The 26,407-nt window shown below is 43.0% G+C and overlaps 1 protein-coding gene across 3 annotated transcripts in view; it reads left to right on the forward strand.

The window, feature by feature from the left end:
* Positions 1-26,407, forward strand: part of LOC126187395 (uncharacterized protein ZK1073.1) — a 612,194-nt gene that overhangs the window by 478,619 nt on the left and 107,168 nt on the right. The window contains exon 1 of one of the 3 annotated variants that reach the window (XM_049928452.1): positions 15,628-15,696. The exons of the other annotated variants lie outside the window; for them this stretch is intronic. Coding sequence (XP_049784409.1) covers positions 15,676-15,696 — 21 coding nt within the window. The 5' untranslated portion in view covers positions 15,628-15,675. Of the gene's footprint in view, positions 1-15,627; positions 15,697-26,407 lie in introns of those variants that run through there. 3 annotated transcript variants of the gene reach the window in all.

Below are 26,407 nucleotides of genomic sequence, written 5' to 3' on the forward strand. Positions count from 1 at the left end.
ATATAGAAATAATGTCCCAAAGTATTACAGAAAAAGTATGAAATTTAAATAATACAACACACTTTTCAGTACACAGATCACACAGGCTCGCCTTTTGTACTTCAGACATGGCAGTTTTAGGTAAAACATAGCTGAAAAAATAATAGAATTGCAAACAGGCTTAGTATCGTAATCTACTATTGACCAAAGATTCCAGTAATTCTGGTTTGTTATTAGATTCAGCACATGTTTGCCTTTGTGTCATTTGATTCTTCCCTTACGTTGGCACAGAAAAGGCGTACTTAAAAGCCATTACCCTGTTCAGGACGTGGTGTAAGTCATTAATCCATCATCACGCCTGATGTATTAGACTGTAACGGAGAAGAGAAGGTCGCATCACGCTGGGCAGCAGGAGCTGAATTCGATTCCTTAGGCACGGCCAGGGCAGGGAGTAGGGCCACTGAGCGCTAGTGTCGAGCCACACAAATAGAACGTTTGCTGCTTTGGTTTGAGGAACACGGTGACCAGTCTTGTCCCTTTAATCCCACAAACCAACCAACACAGTGACAAAATTCAGTTTGGCAACCTGGCACAGAAATTCACAGAGTATCACACTTGAGGTGTGGGCGAACACCGACTCATTCATCCCATGACGAATAGCGGATGTCTCACTTATCAAAAGATCCTCATCAACTGGTTATGTATAACTGTAAGGTTGATGTCTCGTAACACTGTTAATACTGAGATTTATGACCCTTGATACTCATACTGAGAAAGTTTGATCGGTGTAGTAAAACCCCTTCTATTGTCCTACGTTGCGCATAATGAACCCGCGTCTACATATAGAAGCGTTTATCGCCGAAGTCGGTTGGGCTACACACTCCTTCGAGGCTCAAGAACGCCGACAGTGGCTGAACAACTGTCCTCTGTCGCGCCTGTCTGCACTGGAAGACGCCTCAGCGAAAGCCGATCCCGTTAGGCGCGAGAAACCTTAGAGGTCGAATCAATAGAGGCAGGCGGCCAACGAGGAACTATGCGCCGCACACTGCCCACTGCCCATTGACTCTGGTCGCCTTTCGCCTCCCGCCTGTGATTCCCACAACGCGTGTGCCACCACCGAGTCACCAGCTGCGCGCCGTGGTACGGCGGAGCACGCTTCCGAGCCAAGCTGGTCAACGCTACTGCTTCGTCACCTGCCATTCTCAACAATGCCAGAGTACTTATTAATGATTCTATTACAAATTTAGCTGCGCAATAATCCTCAGTCACGTAGGAGAAGTACCTGGAGGGAAAATTAAAACTTGCCTGGAAAATATGTGATGCACCTTAAGATAGGCAACTCAACTTACGTCATCCACCCCCTCGCACTATTCCTCGGGGCAGATGATGTAAGTTGGGTTGCCTGTCGTAAGGTCCATGAAGTACACTCTAAGACAAAAAAAGACGCACCTCGAAGAAATTATCCGAATGGGACGGAAATCGGTAGAAGGGATGTACATGTAGAGACAAACAAAGGATTACAATTCCAGAAAAATTGGATGATTTATTCATGAGAAAGAACTTCACAAATTGAGCAAGTCAATAACGCATTCGTCCATCTCTGCCCCTTAGGCAAGCAGTTATTCGGACGGGCATTGATTGATAGAGTTGTTGGATGTCTCCGTGAGAGATATCGTATAAAATTCTGTCCAATTGGCGCGTTAGATCGTAAAAATCGCAAGTTGGTTGGAGGGTCCTGCTCATAATGCTCCAAACATTCTCAATTGGGGAGACATCCAGCGACCTTGCTTCCCAAGGTAGGGTTTGGCAAGCACGAAGATATGCAGTAGAACCTCTTATAATGTGAGAACAGGCATTATCTTGCTGAAATGTAAGCCTAGAACGGCTTTCTAAGAAGCTTAACAAAACAGACGTAGAATATCGTTGACATACCGCTGTGCTATAAGGGTGTTGCGGATGACAACGAAGGTCTCCAAATATGAAAAGAAATATCACTCCAGACCAATACTCCTGGTTGTTGGGCCGTACGGCGACAGTCAGGTTGGTACCCCACCGCTGTCTGGGGCGTCTTCAGATTGGAATCTTATAGACTGAAGTAGAGTTGTCTTCGGCCTCGAATCTTGTTGACTGAAGTAGAGTTGTCTTCGGCCTGGAATCTTATTGACTGAAGTAGAGTTGTCTTCGGCCTGCAATCTTGTTGACTGAAGTACAGTTGCCTTCGGCCTGGAATCTTGTTGACTGAAGTAGAGTTGTCTTCGGCCTGGAATCTTATTGACTGAGGCAGAGTTGCCTTCAGGCTGGAATCTTGTTGACTGAAACAGACTTGTCTTCGGCCTGGAATCTTGTAGACTGAAGTAGAGTTGCCTTCGGCCTGGAATCTTGTTGACTGAAGTGGAGTTGTCTTCGGCCTGGAATCTTGTTGACTGAAGTGGAGTTGTCTTCGACCTGGAATCTTGTTGACTGAAGTAGAATTGCCTTTGGCCTGGAATCTTGTTGACTGATGTAGAGTTGTCTTCGGCCTGGAATCTTATTGACTCAAGTAGAGTTGTCTTCGGCCTGGAATCTTATTGACTGATGCAGAGTTGCCTTCGGCCTGGAATCTTGTTGACTGAAGCAGACTTGTCTTCGGCTTGGAATCTTGTAGACTGAAGTAGGATTGCCTTCGGCCTGGAATCTTGTTGACTGAAGTAGAGTTGTCTTCGGCCTGGAATCTTATTGACTGAGGCAGAGTTGCCTTCAGGCTGGAATCTTGTAGACTGAAGTAGGATTGCCTTCAGCCTGGAATCTTGTAGACTGAAGTAGAGTTGCCTTCGGCCTGGAATCTTGTTGACTGTAGTAGAGTTGTCTTTGGCCTGGAATCTTACTGACTGAAGTAGAGTTGTCTTCAGCAATGAGTCCCGCTTTGAATTGTGCCTTGATGACCAGCGAAGACGTACTTACCACCCACCACTTTCATCTCTGGACATTGGTGAAATACGATCCTGACTGTCGCCCACCATACGACTTTCATAGCAGGATCAGCAGGCTTCCTTTTGGCTGTCATCCACAGCTTGCTCACAGCACAGCGCTACGTTGACGATATTCTGCACCCGTTTTATTTTCCTTCACAGCAAGCCATCCTAATCACGATATTTTGGGATCAGCGTAGAGTAATGGTATGACTTCTCTCGCTTTTTCATGTTGGCGTGGAAAATATTTTAACCAATGCTACACTATTAAAGTAATTACTGCAGACCATCGAAACACAGTAGCTTAAAAGCCTAATCAGAAGCGCTCGCATCTGAAACACAGCGGCGTTATTTATGGGTCACATACTGCACAAACGTAAATGCTGACCTGCACTAACGATATCTTAATCCTCACCACCACGTTTTCTTACGCTCCTAACTCACATCATTTGACTTACACTTATTGTCAGTGCTCTAGACGTAGTTGAAACATGGGACTTAGGGAAAGGCAGGATTTGATGTGGACGGAGACGTACTCAGTGATACCGCTTTGTTGCTTAGGTTTTTTTTAAAATAACTTACACTTTATTTGGAACCAATTACAAATAAGGTTGACAGTAAGGGACAATTATCAAATATGACTGTTAGGACACAGTGTCTAATAAAAAATTCTTAAGCAAGTTGCACTCACAGCTGAAGGCCTTATTGACCAGAAATTCAAATTATTGTCAGCTGGAGGTCCCAATAAAAAAAACTTAAAAAATTTGAAATATTAAAAAAAAAAACAATCACCACAACCTGATCAAACCAAGAGTAACCGAAAAAAGTAGGCCTCAGACAGTGCCGCAAGGATCGGCCTGGGAAAGTCGCTCAACTTCTTAACCGATGAGACAGGCAGCGAAGAGTTGCACTCACTTAACCAGATGGCAACTCAAACCAGTGACAGTTTAAATGCAGACCAACACTCTTGCAAGGATCTACCTAACGTCTGATAACCAACACAACGATGGGATAACCCAGGCAAGGCGGAACCGGCGGACAGTACTGCGACTTGAGAATACGGTTAGAACATTCAGAAACAGAAGGAACCACTACGACCAAAGTAGTCCAAAAGAAGCAACAGTTTCGGACAACAATCAAGGAGGCTGTCAAACTACGCGCCTTACCAGACAGTAGCGCTAACGCGAGGGAAGGTACACTTCCGCCAAAATATGCTAACCTCCAGGGCAGGTAACTGGGGCGTTAGCGGCCACTAGGTAAAAAAATACCGCTGGCACTGGTTGAACTTCACCAATAAACACAAAGAATTCAATGATTAATAATAAGAAGCGGAGGACGGCTAACTAATTCCACCAACTCCAAACACTCCACTCGTTGCTCTTCGTCTCAGCAACCCTGCGAGCAGCAACGCGTGAACGAATGCCGTGATCTTAAAATAATGGAGGTTTCACTACTGCGTTAATGTTCATACAACTCAAACGTCCTAGATCCGGTGGACGACGAGGTTGTGGCCCTCGCACCTACGGCCCCTCGATCTGGCAGTGCCTATGTGCTGCCAGCGGTCCCGGCATGTCGACGTGCTGCCGGACTCACTGCTGCTCCGTCCCAACCGAACTACCCGACGCACTCCGATCTGGAAAACACTTGACGCCCTTCCAGAAATAGTACTAGGGTACTAGATATGGATAACCGCTGCTGCCGCTTGCGGACAAACAACGCTAGCAAACGTAGTGGCGCCAGTAAACATGAGAAGAAGACGAGACGCCACTATCCCTATTACACGATGCCAAGCTGCCAACGGCACCAATGCGAGCCGCAACAGGGCTCAGTCATCTTATACCTTCTGACTTACTTTTATTCATCTAGACCAGAGCTCCTCACACACTGAAAACCGCGCGAGTGCAAAGCGAGCTGCTGAGAATATTTGCACGGTGCGTCGGTCCAACTCGGTTTAATTTGCCTCAACTCGGCTTGCATGGTGAAGGCGCCATGGTGTGCTGCCGAGTGCGTTGATAGGCGGCTTACTGAACACTGAAACAGATATCACAATATAGTTACTAGAATAATGGAACAATCAGCTCTGAGAAAAACCAATATTTCGAAAAGTGCACTTAAATAGGAGTGGCAGTTTTCTATTTTTTTTAGTTTATGACGATAAAGCCAAATATGTGATATGCATTATAGTAATTACGTGTATAAGAAAATCGTCTATTTAGGGACACTACAGCAAATTGCATTCAGAAGAATATAGAGAAATCATTGGGGACGCCAAGAGAAAGAATTAAGAATGTTGAAAACTCTTGCAGAAGAGTATTCTGTATCGACGGATGAGGTTTATACTGGTGCTGTGGCATCCTTATTTTGGTTAATGGCCCTGCACAACGAACTGAAGCCTGTTTACATTCCTCTCAACGTGTATTCGTTTTTTTTCGCTTGTATTATTTCTAACACTACCTTTTTTTCTCTAATTTAGCCGACCGGGGTGGCCGAGCGGTTCTAGGCGCCTCAGTCTGGAACCGCGCGGCCACTACGGTCGCAGGTTCGAATCCTGCCTCGGGCATGGATGTGTGTGATGTTCTTAGGTTACTTAGGTTTAATGGAGCTAATTATAAAGTTGCTGTGCGTTTAGCAAAAGCTGGAGAACCGTTTATGGAAGGGCCACTGATAATGAACATTTTGTTGGACGTAGCAGAGATAATGGATCCCACGTTAGCTCTCGCATACAGCTGAATACCACTTTCCAGTATGACAATGTCTCGGCGAATCAGCGACATTATCAGGAATTTGCCTGAAAAACTCTGTCGCAGTAGATGAGTTTACGGATATTAGCGACACGTCTCAATTAGTTTTCTTGCGTGGAGTGGACGACGACTAATATGTCACGAAAAATTATTATTATTATTATTTGAATCCCTTTTGCACCTGTAATCTTGTCCCGCCAACGTAAGCCAATCACCCACAGCAAATAAATACTTGTCAATGACGAAGAAAACAGAGGTGAAGTTTTGAACAGATCGAGACAGGCGGAGCGAGCGAGACAAACGTAAGGAGAGAGAGAGAGAGAGAGAAAGAGAGAGAGACAGTGCTACTGAGGAGTGGGGGCTTGCACCTTGTCAACATAGTCCAGCAGTCTTCTACACTCTGCACTGCGCGACGCGCTGGTGCAAATACCTTGCGACGCTCTGATCTCTGAGTAACAGGCTCTTGCTTGGGTTATCAGACTGTGGTATCAGAAGTCAGTTATCGATTTATCGCGCAAACTGGTAACACTGATAGACATTTCCGCAGAGGCATAGAGGGTGGGAAGATTGCTTGAACCTTCATGACTTATGTACGAGATCTGATCATTTGTGTCGAACCTCTGACATTATTTCATTGAGTTCTGTATTTGATTGTGTGTAGTAACAATAACTGAAATCTGTGTACTACTGTTATGTATATTTTGTCGTTTCTTTTATTACAGGTTGGTAAAGGAGCATATGATGATTCAGCACTAAGACGGGATATGCCGCTCGGAGAGCTGTGCCTAAGTACCGCAAAACTAATTCATTTGTATTAATAAGTTTTGTTTGTGTAGTTACTCATTATTTGTGAGTTTGCATTGGCTCACTACCTCATAATCTAGAATGAAAAGTGATTTATGGCAATAATATGAAACGTCGGAGAAGCGACTCGGCTATATCTGTAATAAGACATTTAAAGCGTTTTCATTGTTTGATTATGGAAATAGTGTACTATACCAGCTAAAGTAACGTAATTTTTATTTTTCAGTGAGTCGCACGTTTTATCTCAGCGTGAACCTTATACGTAATTATCCATCTTGACCACTTCACTATCAATTTTTTTCGGAATGAAAGTAATTAACGTATGATTATTTTAATTAATGTCGTGGTCAGATGTAAAATGTGAAAAAAGGCTCTCTGTTTCCTTTTCCAGTGCAGGGAAGGGTATAGAACATCTTGCCAAGTTTTTAACTCGTACTTCAAGTGCTCAATATGGGCACCGTATGTGACGCAGCAAACGTGCGTGCAGTCCATTGACACGAACTAACGGGAAGACGCGACACCAGCCCGCTTTGCATTTCTGTTCATTGGGTTGCCTAGCTCCAGGCGCGCACTAATCAGATGCGACAGTACAGAGCAGAGAATTAACAATGAAATTTGAATACAGCAAGACTTACAACTGCAGTCTGTAACTATAAAATTTCCTCAAACAATTATTAAACTTCTCTTTACCAGTCGAACATTGATACGTAGCAAATAAAAGGCAGCAAATTCCCACTGGTTCTCTGGTCGTGGGACATATACGTACAAATGGTAGTGAAAGGGTTAAAAGACTACTAAAGACTGCTACAAAAGAAAAGTAATGCACACAAAGAGCTTGCACAGTTATCTGTCCAAGGCATGAAACTGCGTAAATGACGAAAAAAGAAAAAAATTATAATTTGGTGAATTAATGGCTTAGAAGGTGACTGCTTATTTCATATTTAACAAAAATAACACAGAAATGTCTCCTAAATAAATACAGTATAGGGAGCAGAAAGACAGTTTTGAATGGAGTTCTATTTGCTCCTACATTAGAATCGGTACTGTTTATCAGTACGCAAGCGACAGCATGTAGTACAACGCAATCGACAGCTTGTAGTACCTAATATATTACACAATGCCGCCCATAAAAACGGTAACTTCATACGTTCTCTGGCTTCGTAGTACGGTAACCATGGAGCAGGAAAGAAGCAAAGGTTTAAAAAAAAAAAAAACGGAGACGAAGCAGAAAACGAAGTGTGACTTAACGTTGATATTTATCTTCAGTCAGAAAAGGGTCCGAACCAATTTGAAAAAAAGTTTGCTGACGAAACATCGATCTACTTATGGAAATTTGTTTACATCAGAACTGCAACACGTACCACATGTTTCTACATTACAATTTTCCTTATTTTCGAGACAACAGTGTGAAAACGATCGTTGTTTTGGGCCAACCTGAAAGCCCTTGTCTGGAAAAGTTAAGATAGACAAGCCTCTCAGGCACTTTAAAAGTATCTGTGAATATGGTACTGAAAAACATAACTAGTGCTAATACCGTCAAAGATCTGTTGTCTTTTTTGTTGTAGAAGATTCAGGTTTTTCAGAAACAACTATTACATTAATTGGAATACAGTTACACAATTCCATCACGATATTTCTGAACACTGGTTTACCTGGCTAAACCTCGCGTGGGTGTGAATGAATTTAACTGAATAAAAACTAATTGTGATACAGACGCATTGTTAAGACCCAATGCTGATATAAATGTACGCAACGGATTGATTGACAGTATGAAAGATCGTCGCCCTAGCTGTGGATATTAATGTGGGGAATTAGCCCTTTATTATTGAAAAATATCAAATGCGATTAGGGAGACAACCCCTGCTCGAATTGAAAACATGATTTAAGTGAACAATTCAGTTTATTACTAAAAGCATTAGAATGGACAAGCACCTAAATCAGTCATGATATCACGAGGATTACAAGCCTAGGACATTAACTATGGAAGTGAACTAACAGTTTGGAAAATTACTCGCTGGGGATCAAAATTAGGTAATAGTCATGTATCTCACTCCGTGAAATTTATTTCTACCTGCCTATACATCAATCACAGTGATGGTTTGTGCAAAAAGCCGAAGAGACCGATGTAAATGAGAATGTGGTGACAAACATGACAAAGGGAAACCGATTATGTATCTGAACTTGTAGTTCGTGATGGATCTAACATACTGGAGTTGCTAATTATGCTCACTATTATAGTTTGTGTTTTATGAGTAGGATGGTTACACCTTTGCTGTCGGCCATCGGGAAATACGACCCTAGAATCACTCTGCCAAGGACTCGAACATTCGACCCACTCTGCTGACGAAGCCTGCTGTTCCAATTGCGAGCGCAAACTGCAGAGTACCGATGTGTTCAGCTCCATGTCCAGAGACGAAGTCCTCTCTTTCTCGTCAGTACAAAACTGGCTGCACCTTTTTTCCCACTAAGAATCTCGGCAATCAATCTTCTTTAAAGTTATATTGGTCCAATAATAGCTTGATTGTTTTCTTCAAAAAATACACCTCGAAGAAGATGCAACATTAAAAAAAAGTCTCGATTTCCTGCTGAATTTCGTAAAAAAAAGTTTGTGTGACATGTTACACCCTCCTGATGTCACAACAATTGCACCAGTCGGTGCCCTCTCATGCAGCATCAAGCCTCGCATCATAGGCCGTGGGAAAAGCTAAAAAACTGTGTACAAGGCTAGCTGCCATCTCTAGGATGTGTTCTGAACCTGTAGTACGTTAGAGCTGTTTTTCCACATTTTTTAGGAAGACGAGAGATGTTTATCAGCTGAATGCACTTTTGTTAACGTTGTCTAAACACCTACCTCCTGCTGGCAGCATCCCATCGTCCAGAAAAAATGCTTTCAGCTCAGCCGTCGAAACTGAATATGTGCAATAAACTGCGCATTAGCCTGTGTGTTAGTATGATGATAGCCAAAGTGACATTCCAAAGACAATATGAGGCCAGCTATACCTGTCGCTCCCCCATTCACAGTTCGGCGGAGGCCATGTTACCTCACCCCACAGGGGTGTCTCTTGTCAATTGTGACTCGTGTCCCAGATCCGCAGCGCTCCTCAATTCTAAAACTCATCCAGCAGTGAATATAGTCAGCAGTAGGATATTTTTTTTTGGAAAACGTTAAAAAACAAGAAATAAAGACACCGCGTACAAGCATCGTAATTTTGTTATTCTACTTAAATTTTTATATTGACAGAGCCTATCTGACCCATCTTCCATCCAGTCGAATTATTTATCATAAGTAAATGAAAAGAGATGAGCCGAACAGCTTGCAGCTTTTCAGTTTGATGCTCAGTTCATATCGACGTTATATTTTGCGCCACTTCAGTTCCATAAATCGTATCAAAACGAGGCATTTTTGATACCTCTTGAATACAGCAGTAGGTAGAAAAAGCATTTTTCGCCGCACCGAGGCTTCGATCCAAAAAGCTATGGTACAAAAGGCACCCTGTATGGGACTTTATATCCAGAAATATGATATCAAATCTGACATCGAAAAATAATTGTAACCATGATACCCGACATCGTAAAAGAACCATCTGGCACATACAGTATCTGATCAAAAGTGTACAGACACGTTATGTAACGTGGAATAGACCACTATACAGGGTAAGTCACTAACTGTTGCGACCTAGAGTAACTCCGAACGTATGATAGTAGCTGAAAAGTTTGTGGGACAAATGTTGCATGGGACAACGGGGGCCGTAGTATGACGTTCGTTTTTTGTTGCTAGGTGAGGTCGCGTCAGAGATGTGAAGGTCATCTTTGTTTTTTTTTTAAATGTGATGCTATAGTTTGGTACTGATTTTCTGATAGCGGCTATCGAAACGAATCCTAAGATGTGTAAGAGTAAGGTCTTTTGAAGGTCAACGAAAGTCACAAAGGTGACATGAACGTCCATTTACAGAAGGTGTTCGAAGTGATGACCATTGGTATCAATCCAGTGCTGCAATCTTCTTATCATGAACTGAGTGATATTTCTCATCACTTCGGCACTTTGTGAAGCACATGCTCTGACAATTCTCTCTCGTATATCGTGCAAATAGTAAATATTCGCCGAATACCGCGTATCCATCCAACGTGCCGTTGATAAGTAAACACCTTTCGACGGTTACGCAATACAAGGCTAATAGGAATCGTAAGACTAGTATCGTCGAATCAAGCGAACGTGCATGATGTATTTTTTCGAAGAACAATTCGATATAGGCCTACTTCTCATTTACAGAGAATGCCAACGAAATTGAGTGAGAGCTAGAGACTTATAGGCTGAAAGATATCCTCAACGTACTCATCTTATACGTCGTACATTCAAATCTGTGAATGATAAATTGAGAACTACTGGATCTTTAACGCATCGGAAACATATCCGGCACAGCAAAGTTACTAACGAGGAAACCGAAATTGGTATTCTTGCCACTGTGGTTTGAGATCCTTGTGTTCGTTCGCGTCAAATCGCAAGGGAATCTGGCATGAGCCAGTGTAGTGTTGTTCGTGTTCTGCATCGCCATAAATATCATCCTTACCACATCAGTCTCGACCATGAATTAACTGGTACGGACCGTATGCGTCACATTGAATTGTGCAGATGGGCTCAACTTCAGATTCCCAGGGATGACACATTTATTAATTTGATTTTATTTACTGACGAGGCTACATTCACGAACCATGGAAAGGTTAATTTGCATAAATGCGTTACTGGGCTACTGAAAATCCATGTTGGCTGCGGCAAGTTTCACACCAAAAACCGTGGTCGGTGAATGTATAGTGTGAGATTCTGGAGGACAGAATTATAGGCCCCTATTTCATCGAAGGAAATCTTCATGGTAGGAAGTACACCACATTCCTGCAAGAAACAGTAGGTCTGTTACTGGAAGAATTACCTTTAGGAACAAGGAACAGAATGTGGTATCAACACGATGGGTGTCCGGCACAGTTTTCGCTGGCGGCTAAAAATGAGTTACAGAGACAATTCCCAAATCGTTGGATTGGACGCGGAGGAGATGTGTCGTGGCCGGCTCGTTCACCTCTGGATTTTTTCTTGTGGGGATTCGTAAAAGACATTGTTTATAAAATGGTTCAAATGGCTCTAAGCGCTATGGGACTTAACATCTGAGGTCATCAGTTCCCTAGAGTTAAAGCTACTTAAACCTACTAACCTAAGGACATCACACACATCCATGCCCGAGGCAGGATTGGAACCAGCGACTGTAGCAACCGTACGCTTCCGGACTGAAGCGCCTAGAACCGCTCGACCACAGTGGCCGGCCATTGTTTATAAAGACGTTCCAACTACACCTGAAGATATGGGAGAGAGAATTGTCAGAGCATGTGCTTCGATAAGTGCCGATGTGGTAAGGAATACCGCTCAGTCCATGATAAGAATATTGCAGCACTGGATTGATAACAATGGTTATCATTTCGAACACCGCCTGTAAATGGACGTTCATGCCACTTTTGTGACCTTCGCTGACCTTCAAAGACCTTACCGTTACACATCATTAGATTCGTCTCGTTCGCTGCTATCAGAAAATAAGTACCAAACTATAGCATCCAATTAAAAAAAAAACAAAGTTGACCTTCATATATTTGAAGCGGCCCCACCTAACAACAAAAACCCAACGTCATGTTATGGCCCCCATTGTCCCATGCAACATTTGTCCCACAAACTTTTCAGCTCCTATCATACTTTCTGAATTATTCTTTGTGGCAATAGTTAATGACTCTGTATATACGCACGAGTATAAGAGGAGGTGGGGAGTGTTGTGTTGTCAGTAGAGTAGCATTAACAGCAGAATGGGTTGGTCAAAAGATTTCAGTGACTTTGAACTTGGATTAGGTCATAGGATGTCACCTGCATAACAAATCCATCGAGAATGTTTCAAGCCTTCTAAAGCTGCCAAAGTCCACCGATGGTGATGGTGAAGTTCAAACACGAAGGATCAACCACAGCTAAAGACAAGGTAGACTTCATTTACTGACGTACAAGAATCATCAAGTATTGCTCAGGATGGTTGTAGAAAACCGCGTGAAATCAGCGGACAGAATCACTCGTGTGTTCCAAAGAGCTACCAGTAGTCCGTCTATCACAAAGAGTGTGCGTAGAAAGTTAAAAAGAATGGGATAGAATGATCGAGCAGTCACACATGTCTGTAGCTAGCTCTAAGTGACGCTTGAGGTGAAGTAAAGAGCGATGCCATTGGACAGTGAATGACTGGAAGACGGCGATTTGGAGTGGCAGTCGTATGTAAGGTTTTGGGTTTGATGAGTGCGTGGAGAACGTTACCTACCATCATGTGTAGTGCCAACGCTGATGTATGGAGGAGATCGTGCAACGGTGTTGGGATGTCTCTCTTGGTAAGGATGTGATCCCCGTTTGCCGCTTAAGAAAACACAAGATCTGGAAAGATATGAATACATTTTACAACATATTGTACTGTGTACAGTAGAGGAATAGTTCGGAGACTATGATAGGCTGTATCAGCATGACAGTGCAACCTGTTATATAATGCATAATCTGTGAGGCGATGGTTTGCGGACAACAATATTCCTGAGATGGAATTCCCAGAGCCCCAACCTGAACCCTGTGGAACACTTTTGGGATGAATTAGAATGTCGACTTTGCTTCAGACCCTAGTGAGAAACATTACTATCTTCTCTGGTTTTGGCTCTTGAGGAAGAATGGGTTGCAATTCCTCCACAGACATCCAGACACCTGATTGAAATGTTCGCCAACAGATTTCAAGCTAAGGGAGAGGAGTGAACGCACCACATAATAATGCCCACTAATGGGTGTCTAGATACTTTTCATCAGATAGTGTATATAACTACATTGGGGGGATTGCGAAACTCACGTATACAGATAGCGGTAGTATCGCGTACAAAAGGTATAGAAGGGCAGTGCATTGGCGGAGCTGTCAATTGCACTCAGATGAGTCATGTGAAAAGCTTTCCGATGTGATCATGATGCTTGACGGGAGAATGGTAGTTGGAGACAAAAGGAAATCGTTTGGGTATTCAGTGGTCCGAGATCCACAGTGTCAAGACTGTAGCGAGGATGTCAAATTTCAGGCATTACCTCTCACCATAGACAACGCAGTCGCCGAAGGCCATCACTTAACGACCGAGAGCAGCGGCGTTTGCGTAGAGTTTTCAGCTCTAACAGACAAGCAACACTGCGTGAAATTACCGCGGAAATCAATGTGGAACATACGACGAAGGTATCCGTTAGAAGAGTGCGGCAGACGACAAACATGAGAGCCTATGCTAACAGTACGAGATCGGCTGCAGCGCCTCTCCTGGGCTCTCTAACTTATCGGTTGGGCGCTAGACGACTGGCCGGCCGGTGTGGCCGAGCTGTTCTAGGGAGCTTCCGTCTGGAACCGCGCGACCGCTACGTCACAGGTTCAAATCCTGACTCAGACATGGATGGGTGTGGAGTCCTTAGGTTAGTTATGTGTAAGTAGTTCTAAGTTCTAGGGGACTGATGACCTCAGATGTTAAGTCCCATAGTGCTCAGAGCCATTTGAACTAGACGACTAGAAAACCGTGGCCTGATCAGATGAGTCCAGATTTCAGCTGATGATAGGGTTCGAGTGTGGCCCAAGTCGTCAACAAGGCAACTGTGAAAACTGGCGGTGGCTCCATAAAGGTGTGGGTTGTGGTTAAATGGAATGGACTGTGTCCTTTGGTCCAGCTGAACAGATCATTGACTGGTAATCGTTACGTTCGGCTGCTTGCAGACCATATGCAATCATTTGCGATTGAATTTTTATGGATGTAAATGCGCCATGTCACCGGGCATCAGTGGTTCGCGATTCGGAGGACTCTGGACAGTTCAAGCGAATGATTTGGCCAGCGAGATCGTCCGGCATGAATCCCATCGAACATTTACGAGAGGTAATCGAGATGTCAGTCTGTGCACAAAATCTTGCTACTGTGTTAGCAGAAGAACCAACACCGTGTAACGAGTGGAGGCCGAAATGCACGCGTTTTAGCTCACTCAGGCTGGCGCGAGGAGGGAAGAACTATACTGACGTGAGGTCTGGAACATGACAAGGAATGAGTATTCAGAAAGCGGACGTAATTAGTTTGATACTTAACTTTAATCCATTAATGATGAACGTCGCTCTTGACGGTACATGATTCACAATATTATCTGTTCAGAATACATTCTTGAAGATATTTCTTATAGTAACTGAATATGGCGCCTTGCTAGGTCGTAGCAAATGACGTAGCTGAAGGCTATGCTAAACTGTCGTCTCTGCAAATGAGGGCGTATGTAGACAGTGAACCATCGCTAGCAAAGTCGGCTGTACAACTGGGGCGAGTGCTAGGGAGTCTCCTTAGACTAGACCTGCCGTGTGGCGGCTCTCGCTCTGCAATCACTGATAGTGGCGACACGCCGGTCCGACGTATACTAACGGGCCGCGGCTGATTTAAAGGCTACCACCTAGCAAGTGTGGTGTCTGGCGGTGACACCACACTTGCTACCCAACACTTTTGCGATTATGGACGGTTATGGAGGCAGCATGGCTCACTATTTCTGCAGGGGACTTGCAACGACTTGTTCAGTCCATGCCACGTCGAGTTACTGCACTACGGTGGGCTAAAAGAGGTCAGACACATTATTGGGAGGTATCACATGACTTTTGTTACCTCTTTGTACAGTGTCCACTTCTTCACCTGTCGTACTATTATTTGTCAACAGACACTAGCGTGCACATTGCTCAGGAGCAAGTGTCAGACGTTCATACGCAATTTTGTCTAGTATCGGGTATCGAATACTCTGTCGTGGGTATGTCTCACGACAGTACAGAATAAATAGAGCCCTAGAGCAAGGCCAGGAACTTTTCTCCCTCGTCTCGTGAACTGCCGCTGCTGACTGTGCTCCTGCCCTTCCGCCGTTTGGAGAGGTGAGCCTCCGCGGACGCACGCGGATCGTGCCTCAAAGCGTGGGTGGGCCGCGTCGTTATCTCGGGGCCTGGAGTGACCGCCGCTGCCGCCGCCGCCGTCGCCGCCACCCCACGGAGCGACGCCCGCGCATGCGCGGTGGCCGCAGCGGCGCGCGCCCCCGTCCTAAGGCCTCCCGGTCACCAGTAGGCAGGCAGCGGCGGTGGCGGCAGGGGAGGCGGAAGATTCACGGAGACTGGGGCGGCGCCATGGCGGCCGCGGACCTGGCGGTACGTAGCCGGGGCGCTGCGCGCTTTACGCACCGCTCCTAGCGAGCGACGGCTGCTTACGGCTCTTGAGCGAACCCAGCTGCGTCCGACCACTGTGCGCTAAGCGGATCACGGTGGCTGGTAAATTTTCCACCGTCCCTTGATCTCTGTAACATTTTATACCACAGTGCCGTAATCAGCTTCAGCGAGACAATGTTCATCTGAGACGGTCAACAGATAATGACAGGAATCTAGAGTTGTAATACTACCGTAGGGTATCACAATTATGGTAGTTTTCCTGGTAGCTTTGGCCACTTTAGGTCGTAACCACGTCACTTATACGTTGTTTGTGTTGCATACTTACCGGGCGTTGCCTCATTTGGATCGCTACGTTTGCTACGAAATCAGCGTCTTACTAAAGTCCCACAGGAACGAGAAGCGTTGTACCGTCTAGAACCTGAGTGAGGATATACAGGGTGATCAAAAAGTCAGTATAAATTTGAAAACAGAATAAATCACGGAATAATGTAGATAGAAAGGTACAAATTGACACACATGCTTGGATTGACTTGGAGTTTTATTAGAACCAAAAAAATACAAAAGTTCAAAAAATATCCGACAGATGGCGTTTCATCTGATCTGAATAGCAATAATTAGCATAACAAAGTAAGACAAAGCAAAGATGATGTTCTTTACAGGAAATGCTCAATATGTCCACCATCATTCCTCAACAACAGCTGTAGTCGAGGAATAATGTTGTGAACAGCACTGTAAAGCATGTCCGGAGTTATGGTGAGGCATTGGCGTCGGATGTTGTCTTTCAGCATCCCTAGAGATGTCGGTCGATCACGATACATTTGCGACTTCAGGTAACCTGGGGACCTGGGAGGCCAAGTATGACGAAAGTGGCGGCTGAGCACACGATCATCACCAAACGACGCGTGCAAGAGATCTTTCACGCGTCTAGCAATAGTTTTTTTTGTTCTAATAAAACCCCATGTCATTCCAAGCATGTGTGTCAATTTTTACCTCTCTATCTACATTATTCCGTGATTTATTCAGTTTTCAAATTTATACTGACTTTCTTATCACCCGGTATATCCTCACTCAGGTTCTAGACGGTACAACGCTTCTCGCTCCTGTGGGACTCTAGTTTATTAAGTTTTCAAATTTATACTGACTTTTTGATCACCCGGTTTACCATATTTCTATATCCATAAACAACTGTCGCACTTATCGATAATAACAGAAAACTCTTGCGTTTGATCGTGATGAATATCTTACTATGGATTACAAAAACATTAATAGTAATGTAGATTTTTTAATGTTTGTGAATGTAAACAGTACTTGCATCGGAAGTAACTGATTTGGTTACTTAAAAGCGCTGAAATTATACCATAAACTAATTTTTATTGCTTAGAAAATGCAATTTATATTTTATATGGATACTGAATACGCAGCGGACTGACTCTGAATGAAGTGCGGTTCTAATGATATGTAAAACAAACAAATAAAATTGAAATAAAGAGAAGTCGCGGCTCCCAGTTTCTCTCTCACATGTTAATTTATGTTTCTTTCTCTACTGCTGCTACTAAAACTAACGCCTACGCCACCATTTACTACTTCATTTATCTATTGTATTAAAACTAAAGAATAGTTTTGGCCACGCGGGGTTAGCCGAGCGGTCTGGGGCGCTGCAGTCGTGCACTGCGCGGCTGATCCCGGCGGAGGTTCGAGTCCTCCCTCGGCCATGGGTGTGTGTGTGTGTTTGTTCTTAGGATAATTTAGGTTAAGTAGTGTGTAAGCTTAGGGACTGATGACCTTAGCAGTTAAGTCCCATAAGATCTCACACACATTTGAACATTTTTTGAATAGTTTTGGTAGGGAGCAACTCTAAAGGAAACAAATGATCATTACAGAATCTATAAAAATTACCGTGTAGCCACCTACATCAGATTACTACCCTTGTGTTCTTCAGTCCGAAGATTAGTTTCATGCAACTCTGGACGCCAGTCTACCGTGTTCAAGCCTCTTCGCATCGGAGTAACACTGGAACATACATCCAACTGAACCTGCCTACGGCAATCATCCCCTTGTCTCACAGTTTTTCCCATCACATTTCTGTCGACGACAAAACTGATTCCTTTATGCCTCGGGGTGTCTCCTATCAACTGATCCCTCCTTTTAGTCAAATTTTGCCATAAATGACTGTTTTCCCTAATTCGATCCAGTACCTTCTTATTATTGGCTCGCTCTGTCATTCTACTCTTCAAAAAGCGTATGTTCGCTGCTTCCCTGAACGGTAGGGGGCATGATGAGATAGGTGGTTCATGGGCATATCGTGATGTGGACACATTAAACAATGAAGTTATTGGAAACTAGCAATAATAAATAATATTAAAGCAATGTAAGTTTTTATCTATTGACACTCTGAAGATGATCACTGCCTGGTGGGAAAATGGTGGCGGCATTGTGAAATGCTCGTGCGACTGTGCCGTTAAAATAAAAAAGTCAACAACAAAATCAGTCAATAACTTGAAGTCCAAAGATAGTACGTCATTTTTTTTCCAAGCACCCATCTGGCTGTCTTAGGGGCTGTCGTACTCTTATGCGCCTGTACCTGCTTGCCAACTGGATCATGCTGTAGTGTTGCGCAGTTTGTGAACCGAAACTCAAGAGTTGTCGGACCCAACATGTTCTCGGTACTGTCGAGCTCTGGCGGCGAGTATTCTAGTACCAAATCCGAGAAGAACAATTCCCTTTTCACGTTGTGGGGATCGGTTCGTGTCGGCAGCTCTCGAGAACGGAACGGTAACAGTTTGTTGTTCTCGTAAAAGTTGTCGAATCTCGTTTGTTTCCAGCTGCGTCTTACTAAGGAGGTTTTGGCAACGGATTTCACTCTTTCACTTCTTACACAAGAAAAAACCAGTATTTCATTAAAAGATGTATTTTATATAAAAAGAATTTGATCATGGATACTTTGTATTCGCATTAACATAACCCCTTAGGATTTCGCTAAAACTTAATATTAAAAATGGTTATGAAAACACAAGAGGATCAAATTTTTTCAAACAAATTTCTAATGAAAATACTGACGTCGTTTAATTTTACAAATTAATTTTAGAGTTATGCAAAAAGTAGAGCTGTCATCAAGCCGAATGTTATATTGAACACCACGATGTTTTAAAAGGCATCGTTCTGTTGGAAGTTGTATGGCGTTCCCTTCCTTCGACCTTTGAGCTGACTCACCAAGCCAGTTAGAGCAGGACCAACAGATTAAGGGGGGTAGGACATCAAACGGGCCGACTTGGAGCAGGAGAGGCACCACAGGACATTTTAATTTGCACTGTCTATACTTTTACAAATAAATTCATGAAACTTCCCTTCCTTCGACCTTTGAGCTGCCTCACCAAGCCAGTTAGAGCAGGACCAACAGATTAAGTGGACTCCGAACCCTGATGGTACTTGGCATTTTGCCTGTCAACAAACACTGTCGGAGGTGAAAGAAATGATAGGTGACAGATAAAAATTTTAGGATACAACCATAAAACTTGCCAAGATATCAACGCTACCATCTGACGATGAGTACAGGCTGAAACTAGTAAAGGAACAATAAAATCGTTTCTAAAAGAAACATGTGGCTGATTACATTGTTTCCTACAGTGTAATTAAACCAAGTGTTAGAGATGATTAACTTATGCTCTGCGGAAAATACTACCATGCGGTTTCCTGTTTCATTCCCTTCCACCATTCCATATTCTCTTATTATTTTTCCTTCTTTTCCTTTCCTACTATCGAATCCATAATAAATTTTCCTCTCCCTTAACTATCCGAATAACTACTTTTATCGCATCACACATGCTCTCTGTCTCTTCATCGTCTGCGGGGTTACTTGGCATATATGAACTTGTACTACTGTCGTGGCTGTCGGATTCGTCCGTCTTGACAACGATAATCTGTTCACTTAACAGTTCATGGACGCTTACCCGCAATCCTATTTTATTATTCGTTATTAGACGTACTCTAACTTCACCCTATCCTTTTCGCTTCTTAAATTTTCTAACTTACCTATCCGATTAATGAATCTAAAATTCCACGCTGCGATCCGTGGAATACCAGTTTCGTTTTTCCTGATGACGACATCTTCCTGAGTAGTCCCCGACCAGCGATCCGAAAGGGGGACTACTTCACTTCCAGAAGATTTTGCCCAAGAAGATTCAGTTCTCATTGAACCATGCAGTACAGCTGCATGCACTCGGGGAAAGTAACGGCTGTAGTTGCCTCTTGCTTTCATCCGTTCGCAGGTGATGTTACAAGGTCAGATCAGTTAATCATTTAGAGTGTTGCCCCTGAAACTGTTGGCAAGGCTGCTGCTCCTCTTGAGGAATCAGGGGTTAGTCTAGCCTTTCCACAATTACCCATTCATTGTGTTCGCACCTACGGTGTGAATATTTATACAGTTGAGGCGCACATGCCACCCCACCTAGGCAAGGTTCGTAGTTCACGGAGGTTTTTTTTGGGGGGGGGGGGGAGAAATATGATCATCTACAGATAATGTGTTACCAGCTATCTTGGTATAAATATCTTTATTCGTTAGTCAAACTCATAACGTTCGGTCAACTGCTATTACGGATTTCAGTATTACTATTTCATTGTAAGACAGACGTCTTATTATTAAAAAACAGACCGTCTTCGACAGCTTTTTAGCGAAACCTGTGGAATGGTAGCAGGAGACACATTCATGTCTAACCGGCAATAGCACTGCGATTGTGACTGTTAAATAAAGTATTTGTACGTTATTTGAAATCACCAACCCTTTGCCCATACAACTTGGGTGACCATACTGGTGTGTACAAATTCATTTATTAGTTCTAGAATTAATAATAAATTTTATCGCTTAAGCTGAAACTACTCTTTCAGAATCTACACCAAAGTGTCCCCTTACTAATTCGACGGTGAAATTTGACTGAAGTTGGTAATAATCCTGCACGGGTAGGACAACCCTGCAGGTTCGAATTCTGGCAGGGCAAGATGTTTTAATGTGTCACGAAGCCTCACTGCGGTGCAGACTGGAGAGTGAAAATTTCACTATGGATATTGAATTCAATTTTCTATATTTCACAGTGCGTGGTCAACTCATGCGGCAACCACCGGCTTTTAAAGCTGCTCGGATAGCATCAAGTAGTACTGCTGAAGATAAGAATTTGATACTCCATACAATTTACTGTTACGTGGATAGTATGATAGTGAGGCACAGAATCGCAAACTTCAAGGAATCGAGAAGTCCGTTCTAGAGAACCAAAACGAACTAAGTATAATACGTTTACGAGTACAACCTAGATGCTAGGGGTATCACATCCCTCAACCACACAAAAGCTTGTTCTCCTAAGAGTTCTTGGGTTTCAGATGTGTATCCAACGTATCTCTGCACATAATGTGGATTTTCATTAATGTGCTGCGCTTCTGTGTAAAACGGTTTTAAGTAAATGAAGCATAGTTACAGCCAATTATGATGTGAATTGTTACGATAATATCAAAATAAAAAATGATATTTATTTTATTGATGTGTTTTGTTTGTTATGCTTTCCTTTATAATGTGATTTTAAAGATACTATTCTCGATCAAAAAAATCATTCGTTCTCTTACTTCAGTCTCACACTTTATAGATGGCCCCATTACATATAGTGTCCATTTATAATTGAGGTTAATTTCAAACTGAAAAATTAATTCGCACTTGTTTGTAGGATAATGGTAGCTAGACTAAACAAAAATCAAGACACGTTCGTTGGATTTGTCGGCCTGGAAAAAGCGTTCGACGATGTCAAATAGTGCGAGATCTTCGAAATTCTGAGAAAAATTGTGTGAAGCTATATGAAAAACGGGTAATAACAATGTCTACAAGATCAAAAATGGTTCGAATGACTCTAAGCCCTATGGGGCTTAACATCTGAGGTCATAAGTCCCCTAGACTTAGAACTACTTAAACCTAACTAACCTAAGGACATCACACACATCCATGCCCGAGGCAGGATTCGAACCTGCGACCGTAGCAGCAGCGCGGTTCCGGACTGAAGCGCCTAGAACCTCTCGGTCACAACGGCCGGATGTGTACAAGATCAAAAGAGAAAAAAATAATAGAGGAAGACCAAGAATGAAGTGTTCGGCTTATTATTATTATTATTTCTAAAAAAATTGTTACTGGCTACAGTATTTCTGACAGTGTAATCTACGGATACAGCTGCGTTCTCCTCTAACTACTGTACATAAAATAACTCGGTTTAAGATTCACGAAAGAAGGCTATATACATGGAAGAGAACTGGAGACACTGGAAGTTTTCGGTTGCTGATATAATGGTGAAACAGAGATTTCAGAACCGGAGTTTAAAGTGTAAGACATTTCCAAGAGAAGATGTAGGCTCTGACCATAATTTATTGTTTATGAACATTAGGAACTGAAGGAACTGCGAAACGGTAGGAAATCAAGGAGATGGGACTTGTTATTGAGTGCTGCTCGACCAGGTCGGATTATAGGAAGACATCGAAGCTGTTCAGAGGCGGGCTGTTAGAGCAACACTCTAGTATTACGGAGATGCTTCGGGAATTGCAACGGGAATTCGTGCAGGGAAGGCGACGTTCTTTTCGGGGAACACTGTTGAGGAGATTCAGAGAGCCGGCATTTGAAGGTGACTGCAGACCGATTTCGCTGCCGCTGATAGCCAACTAGTCTGCGGAAGTTTGTTTCACATACAACTGGAAACGCCTTATCAACATGACTAATCGCTCTTGGATATCTGATATTGGATAAATTCTGAAACGCGGCTTATGAGCAATAAAGTCATTCCTTGCCCGATGTTTGACTTTTTCCATTGCGACGCAGTCAGCCTGAATTCAGAACTGCTTGTTGTTTTAATTTCAAGTCTGGCATCGGATACCAAATGACATAATAAATATTTTCGGTAATATAATTACAAATTCACAATTTCCGGATTTTTTTCGTTGCTCATACTGTTAAACCTTCCTTCTTGCCAAATTTTATGATGTAGGCCAACGGGAAGTAACCTATAGGTTTTAATGAGTGAGTTTGCGAGTCTTAAAATATGTGACGTAAGTAGCCGTATCTTTTTAATGCATTGACTGAGAAGCTTCAACGTTTTTCGTCTCCAAGAGACCATAGACCTCAATATGTGACATAAATTTCAACTTGGTACGTCTACAAGTTCCTGCAAAAAAGGGTTTTTAACAATCGAACAGTCACATAGACCGGCAGACAACAAAGTGATCCTGTAAGTGTTCCGATTATATCTACACTGTTACAAAACCCTAAAAACAGCTAAGACAAATCGTAAACAGCCTACGAGTAAAGAAAATGTAGCATTGCAATACCTATACATTTCGCCAAAAAAACACCCTTAACAGGCATTTGTCTGAGAATACAGAGATCATTGACATGTTTTCCGACGTGATTCAAGTAATCTGAGCGCTGGGTCCCACGCTTTATTGAAACTCAAGCCTTTGGCCCTGCAGAATGAATTGTCTGCCACTCAAATCTCGTTAGCTTCCTTATTACACTTGCAAGAAATTCGTGTTGTTGTCCTATTCAAACTGAAGCACGCTCTTACCTTCTCAAGGGTTTTTATGTTATTTAACTGGTCATGAAGCATCATCATTATTATCACATCATCATCATCATAGTAATCCACATTCATGGATTAGGTTCGAGGAGCCAGTTCCGCTTTCAGCTTCTTAGCTCCGTAGTTTCATACACTATGTGATCAAAACTATCCGGACACCTGGCTGAAGATGACTTACAAGGTCGTAGCGCCCTCCATCGGCAATGCTGGAATTCAGTATGGTGCTGGCCCACCCTTAGCCTTGATGATAGCTTCAACTCTCGCAGGCATACGTTCAATCAGGTGCTGGAAGGTTTCTTGGGGAATGGCAGCCCGTTCTTCAGGGAGTGCTGCACTGAGGAGATGTATTGATGTCGGTCGGTGAGGCCTGGGCACGAAGTCGGCGTTCCAAACATCCCAAAGGTGTTCTATACGGTTCAGGTCAGGACTCTGTGCAGGTCAGTCCATTAACGAATTGCACTTCAACAGTAGGAAGAAAGGAAGTGCTTAAAACATCAATGTAATCCTGTGCAGACGCAAAACAACGAGGGATGCAAGCCCCCTCCATGAAAAACACGACCACACCATAACACGACCGCCTTCGAATTTTACTGTTGGCATTACACACGCTGGCAGATGACGTTCACCGGGCATTCGCCATACCCACACCCCGCCATCGGATCGCCACATTCTGTACCGTAATTCGTCACCCCACACAACGTTTTTACACTGTTCAGTAGTCCAGTTTTTACGAGGCGTCGTTTGGCATTTACCAGCGTGATGTGTGGCTTATGAGCAGCAGCTCGATCATGATATCCGTTTTCTCACCTTCCGCCTAACTTTCATAGTACTTGCAGGGGATCCTGATGCAGTTTAGAATTGCTGTGTGATGGTCTGGATAGATGTCTGCTTATTACACATTACGACCCTCTTCAACTGTCGGCGGTCTCTGTCAGTCGTTAGACGAGGTCCGCCTGTACGCTTTTGTGCTGTACGTGTCCCTTAACGTTTCCAATTCACTATCACATCGGAATCAGTGGACCTAGGGATGTTTAGGAGTGTGTAAATCTCGCGTACAGACGTATGACACAAGTGACAGCCAATCACCTGACCAAGTTTGAAGACCGTGAGTTCCGCGGAGCGTCCCATGACTACTGAGGTCGCTGATATGTAGTACCTGGCAGCAAGTGGTTGCACAATGCATCTAATATGAAAAACGTATGTTTTTGCGAGTGTCCGGATACTTTTAATCACATAGTATAGGTCGACGTATGTCCCTTACCCCTTTGGGTATATATTGAAAAACTTTTTTTAGCATATCTGCCTTGTTGCATTCTGTTTGTATCATTCTCCCATTTCTGCTTGTACGTGTCGGCTTTCTCTGTTGCTGCAAGTATTTTAAGCTCATTTCTGATATCTTAGTTTTTTTGATTTGGCCTGAGAAATTTCATTTCTGAAGTCAGTTTTCTATTAATGTCTTTCTTGTTTGTTATCCAACAGCTAGTGTTTTGAAGAATTTCGATTGCGTTTCTTTAGTTGTCTTTTTGTATAATGTTCTTTTTGTTATTGCATAGACACCTTGAAATTTTGCCGTTTTATTCTTCAAATCTTTATCATGACCAGTAGATATGTCACAGCCTTGTAACTAAAATGACTTAATCGCTCGATTATTTTGTTTTCTGTCACTATTTTTGATCGCACCTGTTATTTTGCTCGGAATGCCAATATTTTTGTATTTTCTACTCATATTTTGCATTGAATAAAGCTGGAGAAAATACTGCAACATTGTTTAACTCGTTGGTTAGTTATAATACCGTTCTTATGCGTTTTATTCCCTGTTTTTGTTACAAATATAGTTTCACTGTATAAGCTTTTTATGCCCCGCATCCAATGTTGCGCAGCGATTTCATTTTCCTGTAATATTGACCAGAATTTAATTCTGATTAATCTGTCAAAAGATTTAACACAGACGGTAAATACTATTTGTGCCTCATTATTAAATTCTTTTATTTATCAAATCCCTAAAGTGAATATATTTTTTGTTTTTCTTTGGTTGTTTCTTCTTTTTTGCGACTATTTTCCGATGCGCTAGTGAGAAACTATTGGCTTTATTATAGTTGTATAGACGGAACACGTCTCCATGTATATAGACGCAACTGAGGAACGATTTGACTTTGAACACCCGCAGGGTGTGCTAACATTCAGTGCGCAGACTACCATGGGTGAAACAGGAGACAAAAACAAATATATTTCGTAAAATAACTGTGCGCCGGAAAACCATAATGCGTGAGCACAGAGAGAGCGTAGATAATACACGAGTGGAGCAGATAAAAGTCGTTGTGTCTAACGTTGTGTCAAACGTTAGTTTGAATACGTAATATGTTTGGAAGACATACTCTTCGACACACGGCTTGCGAGAAACGCTGCGCGGGGTAGCCGCACGGTCTCAGGTTCCATGCAACGGTTCGCGCGGCTCCCCCCCCCCCCCCCCCCTCCCTCATCGGAGTTCGAATCCTCCCTCGGGAATGGGTGTGTCCTCAGTGTAAGTTATTTTAAGTTAGATTAAGTAGAATGTAAGCCTAGGGACCGATGATCTCAGCAGTTTGGTCCCATAGGAACTTACCACAAATTTCCAAATTTTCGCGAGAAATACGGGCTCTGTTTAATAAGTCACGGCTGCAAAATACTAACGCGAATTCTTCACAGACGAATGGAAAAACTGATAGAAGCCGACCTCGGGGAAGATCGGTTTGGATTGCATAGAAATGTTGGAACATGTGAGGCAATACTGACCCTACGACTTACCTTAGAAGAAAGATTAACGAAAGGCAAACCTATGTTTCTAGCATTTGTAGACTCAGAGAAAGCTTTTGACAATGTTGACTGGAATACTCTATTTCAAATTCTGACGATGGTAGGGGTAAAATACAGGGAGCGAAAGGCTATTTACAATTTGTACAGAAACCAGATGGCAGTTATAAGAGTCGAGGGACATGAAAGGGAAGCAGTGGTTGAAAGGGAGTGAGACAGGGTTGTAGCCTCTCCCCGATGTTATTCAATCTGTATATTGAGCAAGCAGTAAAGGAAACAAAAGAAAAATTCGGAGTAGGTATTAAAATCCA

Source organism: Schistocerca cancellata, chromosome 5, assembly GCF_023864275.1.
Source record: "Schistocerca cancellata isolate TAMUIC-IGC-003103 chromosome 5, iqSchCanc2.1, whole genome shotgun sequence".
NCBI lineage: Eukaryota > Metazoa > Arthropoda > Insecta > Orthoptera > Acrididae > Schistocerca > Schistocerca cancellata.